The following is a 13,266-nucleotide window of genomic DNA, read 5'->3' as shown; positions in this document are numbered from 1 at the left end:
GGGTCGAACTTCTGCTGTGAATTTCGCAGCCCGTGAGGCAAAAAGAACGGAAACGCCGCACGGTTGGCTGCACGTGACGCACATGCCGGGAACGCCACTGCGGTTGGCCACGTGCGTTCCGAAGTTCACTAAAGGTCACATGAAGTTCATCTGTAAAGGTTGTACTGCTTTTGAGCCTCGAAGTGTGGTACGAATAACACTCGTGGTACGCAGGCTCCCTCTAGTGTTACCTGACAGGATCACTGCTTAAGTACACTTCAGTTGTATTGAACTTTGAAGTTCAATATCAAAGTATCCATCCATATCGCTTCCTTTCCCAGCTGACTTCGGGCGAGAGGCGGGGTCCACCCTGAACCGGCCGCCAGCCAATCGCAGGGCACATAGGGAAAAAAAACATTCGCACCTACGGGCAATTTGAGAGTCTTCAATCAACCTCGCACGCATGTTTTTGGCACGTGCCCGGAGAAAAGCCGCGCAGCCACGGCGAAAATTTACAAACGCCACACAGGCGAGGCTGGGATTTGAACGCGGGTCCTGAGAGCTGTGAGGCAGATGTGTTAACCGGTCGTCCACCGTGGTGCCTAAATGTATCTCATTTTTAAGATATTCTTTTTCATTTAGGACCAGCTTTGGTAACTGGCTGCAATACATTTTAATTGAATCATTTAAGTTTGTCTTCTTTCTGTATTCAAGCGCAGTGTTGATGTTCAAAATGCCTAATGTTACAGTGGCTTACAATAATAATAAATGGACTTTTTAGGTGTTTTTTATTAAGACTTACTACTTACCCTAATGTACGTTAATGTTGGTCATGAGAGTGGTAAAAAAAAACTAATTTTGGTAGGTGTAAAAAGTTCATGAATCAGTCTAATATTGTGTTTGAGGTTCATGGTGAACATTTCAGCCGCAAACTTAATATCCCAAACTTGTTTTGAAGTCGTGTGTGAAAGTCGACGGTGGATATTCTGACAAGCGGAGATCAGAAAGGCAGCGTCATCAAAAAAAAAAACAACAACGGGTCAGCTCCGGAAGCTCAAGCGGGGCCCGCGGGGCCCGCGGGCCCCTCTCGCGCGTCATCATCTCCGGGCCCGCCGCCATCGCGACCGTTCTCCCCCGAACGGCCCCGGAAACGCCGCGTCCTCGTCGTCGTCCTCGTCCGGAGGCGCGGCGCTCGGTCGCGCACGAGTCATGGCCGCCGGCGTCAGTGGATCTCAATGTGGACCTGACGACCAACGAGCACACGCGAGGAAAGTCAACAATCGGAACTTGTAGGAGAAATACGCTGGCGCCTTGAGATACGAGCCGAGCTCCATTGGCGACTCCAAACATTCGCATCTCAAATCACGGTGCCCCGTCGGAATGAATGCAAAACGAACGTGTAACCTGGATCGGTCGTCGCGGCCCCGTGCAGTGGGCTCCCCGGTCACCTGAGGTCGCAGCAGCATGTGGTTTGGGATTTCGAAGGGGGCGGGGCTCCTCGGGATTTCCCGACGCTTGATGAACGCGCGAGACGCGCACGTGCTGGATCCAGATGTCGAACGGCATTTCCACGCGTTCGGTGGGAGAACCGTGATTTGAGATACGAGGAAGGCACGAGACTCGCATCTCGCGGCCCCACCGTAATCGTTCCGTGTGTGTTTGCCTACCTGGAGCCTGACGTTAAACATCATGGAGGCGACGAGGTAGATGTACGGGAACCTGATTCGCAGTCGCCAGGCCAGACCGAAGAATATCAACAAAGTCCTGGTCAGGCCTTTGGAGAAGACTCCGTAGGTGCGCCCCGCGGTGCCCGAGAAGCGGAGCACCAAGTGAGACAGCCCCGTCATAGATGCCCGGCCCGCGGGCTCACTCGGCGGGCTGAGCGCGGACAGAAGCGGCGCCTCGGGAACGACTCTTCATTCTTCCGCCGCCCAATGACAACCGAGCGGAAGTGTTGACAGCGGCTTTGTTTGACTCGCTGTGCTGGCAGCTGGCAGCTGCGCTCCACCCGCTCCACCGCGGCGGCTGTCGATGGTGGTGTTGTCATTCGGGGGGACCCAAAACGGTGTGACACACGGAAGTCAGCGCGTTTGTCAAGCGTAACCCCGAGTTCGGACTGTCAGGCGAAAAGAAGCCATTATCCCCAACCGGTGTTGGGAAGATGACTTTGGAAATGTAGTTGGTTACAATGACAAGTTACCCCGTTGAAAATGTAATAGTAGTGGAACTATTTCAATTACTTTCTCAAAGTAATATGACTATGGTGAATTTTATTCCATTTTGAATCAATGCATCAACAGAACGCTTGGATGTTTCCTCTAAAAGAGGATTAAAACCATAGGTCAATATTTTGGAATCAACCGCATATTTGTAATGTACATAAAAAAAATAAACTGATAACAAAACATTGTGATCTATAAAGACATAAATATTTGTTTGTTTCATACTTGCAATAGGTTTTGGGTTCAGCAGCAGTTATGCGTAATGTGTGACATATTAAATTGTCCGCCTGCCATTCTCTCCCCCCCCCCCCACCCCCCACCCCACCACTTTAACGTACCCCGAACTAAACTTGCGCTTTCGTCCAAAGTACTACCTCACATTGATTCACATGTGAAATTATTGATCGTCGTAGAAACATTCTCATTTAGTGAAGTGAAAGTTACCGTATCTACGTTTAAGACAAGTCGTGGGCGTACCCATAGATTTGAAGACTAGATACCAGCGACCGGGCTACGCAACGTATTTACCTGGCGGCCATATTGGGGAGGTCGACGCTCCCATTAAGGGTGATGCTTGGACATCGAAATTAAGTCGTAATTTGCACATTTCTCAACCGTTTTCCATGAGGTTTATTATTTTTGTCATGGTCAAAGCGTTTGCTATCACTACAGGACATTTAAAAAAAAAATCATAAAAATGTATTTCTTTTTCTCACCCGTGAAACGTTACTCCCAGTTGTTAATTGTACGGCGTTGTGAGCAACCGTACGCAGCAGTCAGCAGCACAATATCACCGGCAACCATCTTGCTGCCGTTCACACCCATGGTATGCACTGACGACTTTGACCCTCCTATCTTAGCGTCGCCGTAGGCACGCATCTCGAAAGTGGTGTGTCGCATCTACATATGCCTGTCTATAGTGGTAGCTTGCCCTTTCTCCCCCTTCTTCTTCTCGCTCTCAGGGGTGGTGGCCGCTGTTTTGCTCGGTTAACTTCCCGTTCGGCAGCATGGGAATGTAAGCGAGGGAATCTCCCGGATACAATTTGCGTCGAAGTGCTCCTTACTCCCCGCAAGTTGCCCGACTGCCTCTTTGCGTATCTTCGGAGCGCCTCGAGCGACATTTCAGCGGCCAAGCAGGAGCGGACAAAGGGAAGACTTGTGAGCTAACGTCGGCTAGCTCCCGGGGCGAAGCTTAGCATTCCTCCTTCGAGTGCGGCACAATGCAGGCCATCAAGTGTGTCGTTGTCGGGGACGGGTGAGTGAATTTATGGCGAGACAGTGGGCCTCTTCCCCGTATTGTGTTTATTTTGAACGGAGGCCTTATACGAGCGTTTCCATGCGATTGCATCAACCAACGTGTTAACATTTTTAAAGCCTCTCGAACGCTCGCCCAACTTGGCTGTTTTAAGTAGCTTAAAAGTCAGCACATTCGTATGATCCAATATTCCGTTTCGCTAAATGATCCAAATGTCGCGTGTGCCTCCGTTGTTACACAGCTTTCACTCTTAAGTTTTCTCTCGGCGATTTGGTGTTTGCAAGGCTTCGCAGCCACAGTTTGTTCTGTTTGCATTCCTTCCTTTCCCCCTTGGCCCAAAATGGGCGCGCGCGTGGGAGGTCGCGCCCACGCCCCGAACTTGTTGTTCTGGGTGTGGCGGCGCTGCTGTCGGATGCCACAGCGGCAGAGTCACGCGTGGATCTATCTGCCTTCCTTCTCACCTTGATTCGAGCGAACTGCAGCATTCCGCCATAAATCCACATTACAATTTGCCTGCCTACTTCGGTCAATTGAGTTCGCCATTAGGAAGTAGAACCAAACCGTTCCAGGCTCAAACTGTTACCATTACATCTAAAAAAAAAACTGTTATTAACTGTTAGACAAGTGGAAAGAGAAGACATGACAGATGTGTAACAGGCAGTGGAATGTGTTGGCCACACACACATTTATATATAATACAAAAAAAAAAAAGTAAACCTACTCTACCTTTAAAGATTACATTTGTTTCTATATATTCAGTAAATTTGATGCTCGGGAAAATATGATTTTTTTTCTTAAAAGCTACTTTTGTATCAGGAGAAATAAAGCAAATCCCAGAAGGGGAATATATATATATTTTTTTTTAATGATGTCATTGTTATTCTCAGTTCCTATTAACTATCAAACAAGTTCAAACTGTTACCATTATAAAACCGGTTTTAAAGAAAGAACTATTATTAACTGCCAAACAAGTGTTAACCACTGTACAATAAAACTGAAACAAAGTAAAACTATTCGTTCTTTGAAGATCCCTGACATTTCTTTTTTGAATGTTCCCCATTGGAAGGAGAACACATTTGTTCCAGGCTAAACCGTAACCATAAAACTTGTATTTACCGTGTAGGTTACTATTAACTTTCAAAGAGGTTCAAAGAGTACAATAAAACTGAATCCGCTCGCCCTTTTGAAGAGACCGACAGACTGACAAAAAAAAAAAGTTTTTTTTTTTTTTGTATTAATCTGTATTGCTCTATAGGACAATACGGACGAATATAAATACTCTCGTTTTACCGAGCAGATGCGAATGTGGCTTTGAATTTGTATTTCCTGTTTGGCTATCGTCACACATTTCCTCATTGCTATCAGTGGGACCTTCTGGCCAAAGAAGAACCACATCACTCATGTTTGATGGCTTTTGTTTGAAATCTGAGGCACATTTTTCAACTCCAAATGAGCCTTGCAGATCTAGCGTGTATCCAACAAGTGTCCGCGTTTGACTTGGTCGCCCTCCCCCTTCCTTCCTCCAGAGCCGTGGGTAAGACCTGCCTGCTCATCAGCTACACCACCAATGCCTTCCCCGGAGAGTACATCCCCACTGTGTGAGTAGCCGCCGCCCGCCTCAACCCTCCCGCTAACAGCATTTGCGGCCCGGCGAGATGGAAATCTCTGCCGCTCGCAGAACCGGTTCGAATCATTTTCCAAGCTTCCCGAGGGGGCGTGAAACTCCGGAAATTGTAGGATTTTGATATGGTACGCTTCTAACTTCAGTCAGAATCTTGAAAAGTGTTTAATCTGTACATATTAGAATTTATTCCGCTGCACGCGTTGATTTTATTACACAGTAAAACTTGCACATATATATCGTAAGATAAGTTTCAGTATTTATTTATTCCTTTTATATGATTATTCCAGCTTTAAGCAGCTGGAAAACCTCGAAAGCGCTCAAAATGATCTCATTTGACGAAAGGTGAATGAATTGTTTACGCCGTGGCCGGGTTTCACCGCAGGTGTGTGAAAGTGGATCAGCCAGCTTCTCATTAACATCATTGTTGTTACTTTTCCGAAAGCCCTTCGCATTAGTTGACGAACAATTGTGCACTTTACCAGCTTTGACAACTACTCGGCCAATGTGATGGTGGACGGCAAGCCGGTGAACCTGGGCCTTTGGGATACGGCAGGACAGGAGGACTACGACAGACTGCGCCCGCTCTCCTACCCTCAGACGGTAAGGAAACGGAACGGCACGGTTGAATTCGCGTTTTAGACTGACGTTATCGTTTCTTCTGCCACGCCCCAGGATGTGTTCCTCATCTGTTTTTCTCTCGTGAGTCCGGCCTCCTTTGAAAACGTCCGTGCCAAGGTGAGTCAATGAGGTGCTGCCTGGATCTGTTTTGTGACCCGTCATGATGAACAGAAGCTGTAAGGATTGGAGTATAGTGATTTTTGGAAGCTAAACTCCTGACTCCTCGTGCGCACGCAGTGGTACCCTGAGGTGAGACACCATTGTCCCAACACTCCCATCATCCTGGTGGGCACCAAGTTGGATCTGAGAGATGACAAAGACACCATCGAGAAGCTCAAGGAGAAGAAACTGGCTCCAATCACTTACCCCCAGGGCCTGGCCATGGCCAAAGAGATCGGTAAGCACTCTACTCCTGCCGTTTCCCTCCAAGCATGTATTCCCAGTAGTCTATTCTCTTCATTTCATAGCATTTCGCTTGGCTGCACTGCTATTTATTGATTCGATTCCTCCTCCCCCCAAATCAGATTTCAGCCTGTGTGTGTTGCCATGTCAATCTAAAGGCTGCCGCACAGCTGAACCAGACTAACTGTTGCGCGGTGTGTGCGTGTGTAGTTTGGCAACTGTTTGCATGAGTGAGCGATCAGTCGGCCATTCAAAATTTGAATTGCCATCGCAGATTACAGCCAATCAAAAGGCACAAAGCCTTCACTCACACTAAAAATACATTTTCGGGTTTTAAGTGAGCCATCAAATATTGTTTTACAACAATACTTAACGTTATTTATCATTTCTAATGCGCTTGTGGTCTGTGGGTGAAAAAGCGAAGCTTGTGGCCAAAATTGATCAGGTTGGAGCGCAGCGTGCGGCAGGCCGAAGCTGCCCAGGGCCTTCAGAATCAGTCGTGGCCATTGCTCAACTACAGGAGCAATGGCACTCTCTTAAATTTCTGATTTCACATTTGTCATCTGGCTCTCAATGAAATCAGCATTATTCTGTCTTGGTTGGTTGGTAAAAGGAATAAGTGTTACAACCAACTCCCACGAGCAAAAAAAAAAAAAAAGTCGAGAGCTATCTGTACACATTAACACATTTACTGTATAGTGACAAAGTACCTCTGTATTAGATTGTGAACAGCTCCAGATGTACGTGGTACAGACTTGTGCTGTTATATTACATAATTGTATCATATTGGTTTCTATAATAGCGATGCGATAGTGGTGGTATTAAAAGGGGGAGTGAGGCCCAGCTCTAAAGGTCTCTAACCCCTCTCCACTCCCACAGGTTCCGTCAAGTACTTGGAGTGCTCCGCCCTGACTCAGCGCGGCCTTAAAACGGTGTTTGACGAAGCCATCCGCGCTGTCTTGTGCCCCCCGCCCGTCAAGAAGAAGGGGAAGAAGTGCAGCCTCCTCTAAGGGGAGTCCTCGTAGCGACGTGGGGGCAGGTTGAAACAACGCCAGTATACACATACCCACACAATAACGTACTTTGCTTCACGTAAACATAGCTGCAGCGGTTCTAGCGACTATATTCCCCCTCCTTGTTACGACATTGAATCAAGATTGAGAGGATTGTAACGTTGCATACTGTAAAGACAAGTCTGAAAATGTTGAACTTCATGAGGCCTTACATCAGATCCATGTGGTCCCCCTGCTCTCATTTTGTTTACAGTCTGGGTTCTTTTCAGTGGGAGTCACGTTGCCAAATACACCCCCTCTCCTGGCTATGAAAACACATCCACGCTGCTGTTTGTTAGCTCCCACAATCAATCGTTCGCAAGTCCCTCACCAGCAGTTTTTTGTTTTTAAACACCGACAGTGCTATTAAAACCCTTAAACACTCCTAAAACCATCCAGACAAAGCATTTTCTTCCTCCTCTCCCCGGACATGTCTCAAACCATGTCACATTGTAGATTATTGTAACTGTTGGTGGTGGGGAACAAGAGCACCTTCGATGCTCCTTGGGCATTTATCAGCATTGTTTTTTTTTTTTTTTTATCGCATCACTACTGGCGAAGCGAAATCACTTAGACGAGCATCCGTGCCTGTTAGTAACAAAGCTACTGTCGGTTGTGGTGTAGTAGACAGTGTACTCTTTGTTATAATCGTGATTTGACTTTTTTGTTTTGTTTTTGTATCTTACACTTCACTCACTGTATTTTTGGACTAACACTATGAATATGGTTTTTTTTTTTGTTTGTTTTTCACCTCTTTTACAGCTAACGCAACCTTAACTACTCTCCCAAGCCTATCTTTGTGTAATTACGCTGATGGCATGTATGTGCGACGTATACTGAAAAACATTAAGATTAGGATCGCTACATTTATATTTTGTTTGCCTCTTTACAAAATGTATTTAAAGTACTAGTACAAATGGGTTAAAGAACACATTGCTTATCTGTTGTTTTTTGTATTCCGACATCAAGCTGTGCTATCATTCAAGCCAATGTCATTGTGACTCCTTTAGATTTACAGATACAAAGCTATTGTCACTTTTTTTTTTTTTTTTTTGAAAAAGCCAATAAATTTCAACAAAATTGAACCAGCTTGTGCGCTGTCACTTTTACTCCTATCTTTAGTTTGGCATTTACTGTATCTTAGGTTGAGCAGCTAGTGCCAGGAAGAATGGAGAAAAAAAAGAAAAACAAATAATGCAGATAATTTTTATTACATAATGCAAAAACCTGATAAGGTTTGGAACATCAAGTATATTTCTTAAACCCACGGGGTTTTGTAAGGCCTTTTGTGTTTACAAAATGAAATTATTTCTTATCTTCAGCGATTCAGGAGTCAACAAATCGCAACAAAGTCCCCGAAGTTGTCGGTATGCTGGAGAGAAAAACAGCTGAATGAATTTGATACAGTGGCACCTCCCCAAGTTGAACATTATCCTCACACAATTTAAATACCCTCTTTTACAAATGTATTTTAATTGCCAGAAGGTGGAAACACCCCCCCCCCCCTTTTTTTTTTCTTCACAAAATTTTGTTTAAACTCCAAATGTTTCTACTTTGTGGGGTTCCACAGTAAATGTCAGAATTTTCGAATAAAAGTCAAGTATGAGAGACGGCAAGGATGTGCTACAGTTTTGCCGTTTACCTGTCCACCAGCTCGGCGCCGACCAGATCGTGAATGTGGTACTTGATGTGGAATTTCACGTGCGAGGCGGTCCGCCGCCCCTCCAGCTCGGCCTGTAACACTTCTCCGTACCGGGACTTCTTCACCATGCCAAGCGCGCCTTTACGACCTAGCAAGCGGGCATAGTGCGGGAGGAGGCGATAAGGGACACCCTTTTTCCGTTAAAGTATATTAGTGCAAACCTTTTTCACCGTGATGTGTTGTCACCCGAACTCTACTTCCAGGTACAAATGAGACCAAGATAAAATTCAAAACTTTTTACATCCATTATTGTGACTTGCAACTTGTACAACGCAACTGAACAAGAGAGAAATATTTTCGAAAGGATCAGCACAAATAAACTGAAATGCAGATGCAAAAGTGTGCACACCCTCTTATAACTGGGTATGTGGCTGTGCTCAGAATTAACCAATCACATTCAAGCTGTTAAACAAGAGTCAGCACACACCTGCCACTATTTAAACTGTTTCTGATCGACTCCAAATAAAGTTCTGATGTTCTAGTGGGCTTTTTCCTGACGTGTGTCGACTTTTTATATCCACTGTAGTTGACATGATCATTGAGTGACTCATGAATTGACTTTTCTGTTGCTTGGATTAATGGCACGGACATGATTTTTTGATGCTGAAATGCATGGAAATTAATCTGTCGCTAGCTAGCAGGCTAGTCATCCCACTTTGCTAAATTGCGGAAAGTCCTCCACAAACCTGCTGATGGACGGTTTGGTTCGCAGTCTGTCCCCTTAGAAGTGGCTAGGCCGTTTTGCGCTCTTCTCTTTTACAACTATTTACAACATCCACTCGATTTATCCTCCTCACCCACAGGTTACGCTGGATTAATTTAGTTAATTATTTTATTATTATTATTTTATTTTATTTTTTTTTTCTCTCTAATCGAACCTGAACTGTTTGGGGTATATATCTTGCAGCACAGGTTTTTGTCATTGTTTCAGTTCAGGTCAGTGGTCGGCACTCACTGTTCTGCCACCCGGAAGTACCCGCTCACAAAAATCTTGTGTTGGTGTTGCTTTTGCCGACCTCGTCGCCCACCTTGTATAAAGTACTTGGTGAATCTGCCAGAGTTGGGAATGGAGAGCCACCAGCTGCCGGCGTCCCTCACGGTCAGGACCCCGGCCTTCACCAGCTGCCTGAAAGGCAGCAAAACAACGTGCTTTGGACGCCATTTGTTTGGGATTACTTTGCTTCCACTAAATATTTTTGGTCTTCTGTGCCTTATTATATCAATAACACAGCGTCCATAAAGTCTCTTTATAATTTAACACATTTATTACAAAAGCCGGAAAAAATAGAGCGCATTGAGAAATACACATTTTAATTCATAGGTGATAAATAGCACTACATACTCAAAGACAAATATTTAAATCTAGAAATATAACTAAATTCTTAGGTATAAATTAAACTAAAACATACAATAAAATGCAATAAACAGATTACATTGAAAAATGGTGTTACAATTGATTCATTTCACATTTGTATTTATAAAAATACATTTGAAATAAAACTATACCATTTGAAATACACAAATTCAAGTATGTCAACATTAAATTGTGATACTGTACATTAAAACAAAATAACATTGGAAATGTGTATTAGATTGTTTTGAATTGATACTATGGCAGTGATAAAACAAAGTATCCATCAAAGCTTGTTAATCTGTTTTTTTTAATTATTATTTATTTACCTAGGACATTTTTACCAATGCTCATTCCCAATCTGAGTTACGGAATCAAGATGAAATCTGTCTAAATAATATTTCAATACTATTATTATTAAAATCTTGTAAGATAAAAATCGAAAGCATCCATCCACTAACCCTGTACTATATGCAGCTGCCATCACAAAGGCGACCGTGAAAAGCATATTGGCTGGGAATGGATCCTATGCCACAATACTCCACGGCACTACCAAAGGTCCTATTTAGTTTCACCATCAACTATTGAGGCATTTAACAGGCTAGATGAAAAGTGATTTTTCTTTACATACGTGATTTCTGTGTCCGTGAAGAGGAACTCTCTGATCATCTGGTCTTTGTTGAAGCTCAGGTCTGTGCAAGGTGATAACACCTTCTCCAAGAACTTGTCCACGGCCCCTCGGGTGTCTCTGCCCTCCTCTCCGGCCGACACTTTGGCCTTGTAGTCGGCCGTGAAGACCAAAGCGAAAGCCTCGGCATCGAAGCCGAGCTGGAACATGAGCAGCTCCCCGTCTTCCCGCAGCTTATTCTGCAGGCGTTTTGTTTACGCAATCATTAACCCAATGAACAACTGTATTCAGTAGTTTTTCCCCATTCGGTTTTGAGCTCAAGGATGGCACAAGATGCCACCAAAGCCTTGGCTAATTGTAAAGTCGTATTTGGTGTCAAGGAACCATGTTGAAGGGATACATCTCAAATGAGAGACTAAAATTTTTGTATGTCAGGGAGATGCTAAACTTAGCCCAAATTGTTTGTGGAGGTTCTGCAGGATTAGAAATTGCCTAAATGCATTTTTCAAAATCAAATCATCTGTAAAACATTTATTTTTACTGTTGATGCATCAATTACTTTTGTTGATTCACTATTCACGGATTCGCACATTAATTGGCAAGGTGATGAAGTCCTGCCTGCACAAGGGGGAAATAAAATCCACGCACTCTTTGTGGGGGCTCGTGTGCGCTTCAAAGGTTAACATTCGCTGAACACGCAGCCACGCTTAGCTCTGCCCCTAGTTGTCATGGTAACAAAATCTGGAGTCGCAAATGGCCCATCAGTACATGGGGCACGGTGAGCAGTGGCCCATTTGCACCCCAGAAAAAAACAAATTTCATCAAGACAAACAGGGTGTGTAAAATGTCATTCTTGATCCTTGGCAAAAGCATGTCGTAGATGTGTTATTAAGACAGCACCTGGAGATTGTTTTTCAATATAGAAACAAAAGTCAATTTACCACTTCCTTGTCCACTAGAGTCTTGTCATGATGAATGCTGTACAGTTGGTGCTTGAGCACAATTTGAGGTAAGGTGTCATTGAAGAGCTTTCTGGGGAACAGCGTCATGAGGTACTCCAGGCTGGCTCGGACGTCAGTCGGACCTTTTGGGACAGCAAACATCTCAGTTTCCCTGAATGTTACCCTCTAATTGAACAACAACTTTAAAACAATTAAGGATGGTCGATACCACTGTTTTGTTTTGTTACCAGTACAGCTATTCACTTTTGAGTACTCACCGATACAGACTATTGATACCACTAGTACTTTTAATACATAACATTTCCATTAGCACAATGCCCAATAATTGTGAAGGACGAGTTTTCTTTCTTTCTGACACACATCACCGCCCCAGTGTAGCGCCAACTACTGGCGAGGAGGACTTACTCGATATCAGATTATTCTTTTTTCTTTTTTTTTTGCCTTAAGTACCGGTAGCCAGTATCAAAAGCATTCACGAGTACCTGAAGCCTTGAAATAAGGCCGGTGTCTGCCCGATACCGATACCAGGGTATCGGAACTCGCCCATTCCTCAGAGAAATGGCACCCACCTAGTTCATCACTCTTGATACCAAACTTGTCAGCACCAGTTCGTCTTTTCTTCACCTTGAAAATGTCAGAAATCAGAGCTCGTTTTCTGTTCATACCTGCAAAAGTAGAAAAGCGGCTATCCACATTTGATTTGTAACATAAATGTCATTGTGCCGATTAATTACAATGACAAATACATTCTTATTGTAGCCGTGTTACCGCTTACTGGCGTTCTATCCCGACTGAGAACACGAAAATGAACTATTTAAAATCACAACAAGAGTACAAACGTCACTGATCTGATTCATACAAGGTTTGTGTGAAATGGGATGCCCAATCATTCCAGAGGTGGTGATTTTATTTACATTTATTTACGTGATATATCGTAAATCAGAAGGAAATGGTGGGATTTGAATTGAAAGTAACATAATAACACGTATTTATGCACGTTAAATAGCTCACCTGGAAAGCTGTTGTGGACAAAACAACATAATATACATCATTTCGATCCAACTGCGTGTCGATGGGGTTAGCTCGAATGCTATTACGGCCTACTAGTCTTCTTCTCTTGAAAAGTTAGTCATGCCGATCGACAATGCTGCCCCCTCTGGTTACAGCCGTGATTACATGTCCCGTTGTACTGTTATGGGTTCTTCTACTACTGAAGTCAAGCCCATTTCTATGGCAAGAGTGATGGGCACGCAGTTCTTTTGAGTGTACTGAATCATTCCAATCAGTTCATTAAAAGAGTTGTTCACCGAATCGTTCAGTTGAAGTAGAAGTTGAATGTGTTCACTACAGACTGACAACGCTGGCGAATCGCAAATCACAGGGCAGGGCGTTTAATGAAGACCCGCCCCCGTCTGCACGCTGGCTGCTCATTGGTCAGTCGCCGAAGATTCAGAAGTGAGTGACAGAACCC

The 13,266-nt window shown here is 44.2% G+C and overlaps 3 protein-coding genes across 3 annotated transcripts; 1 reads left to right on the top strand and 2 right to left on the bottom strand.

The window, feature by feature from the left end:
- Positions 1 to 1,021: 1,021 nt before the first annotated feature.
- On the bottom strand, positions 1,022 to 2,315 carry LOC133415442 (small integral membrane protein 10-like protein 2A). Its single transcript, XM_061701504.1, has 2 exons — positions 1,647 to 2,315; positions 1,022 to 1,222 (listed from the first exon to the last, which is right to left on the bottom strand). The coding sequence occupies exons 1-2, from the start codon at positions 1,824 to 1,826 to the stop codon at positions 1,202 to 1,204; spliced, it is 201 nt and encodes a 66-aa protein (XP_061557488.1). The 5' UTR covers positions 1,827 to 2,315; the 3' UTR covers positions 1,022 to 1,201.
- Positions 2,316 to 3,135: 820 nt separating this feature from the next.
- LOC133414370 (ras-related C3 botulinum toxin substrate 1-like) lies at positions 3,136 to 8,237 on the top strand. The gene is made up of 6 exons (XM_061699661.1): positions 3,136 to 3,456; positions 4,983 to 5,054; positions 5,563 to 5,680; positions 5,753 to 5,815; positions 5,936 to 6,095; positions 6,980 to 8,237. The coding sequence occupies exons 1-6, from the start codon at positions 3,422 to 3,424 to the stop codon at positions 7,108 to 7,110; spliced, it is 579 nt and encodes a 192-aa protein (XP_061555645.1). The 5' UTR covers positions 3,136 to 3,421; the 3' UTR covers positions 7,111 to 8,237.
- On the bottom strand, positions 8,154 to 13,139 carry stk19 (serine/threonine kinase 19). Its single transcript, XM_061699660.1, has 7 exons — positions 12,807 to 13,139; positions 12,365 to 12,460; positions 11,775 to 11,917; positions 10,837 to 11,072; positions 9,883 to 9,980; positions 8,795 to 8,942; positions 8,154 to 8,524 (listed from the first exon to the last, which is right to left on the bottom strand). Exons 2-7 carry the CDS (start codon positions 12,456 to 12,458, stop codon positions 8,479 to 8,481), a joined length of 765 nt encoding a protein of 254 aa, XP_061555644.1. The 5' UTR covers positions 12,459 to 12,460; positions 12,807 to 13,139; the 3' UTR covers positions 8,154 to 8,478.
- Between the last annotated feature and the right edge of the window lie 127 nt (positions 13,140 to 13,266).

The sequence above is a fragment of the Phycodurus eques genome, chromosome 16 (genome assembly GCF_024500275.1).
Source record: "Phycodurus eques isolate BA_2022a chromosome 16, UOR_Pequ_1.1, whole genome shotgun sequence".
NCBI classification, from domain to species: Eukaryota; Metazoa; Chordata; class Actinopteri; order Syngnathiformes; family Syngnathidae; genus Phycodurus; species Phycodurus eques.
The sequence above is the reverse complement of the archived record's forward strand: the minus strand, read 5'-3'. Positions and strand labels throughout refer to the sequence as shown.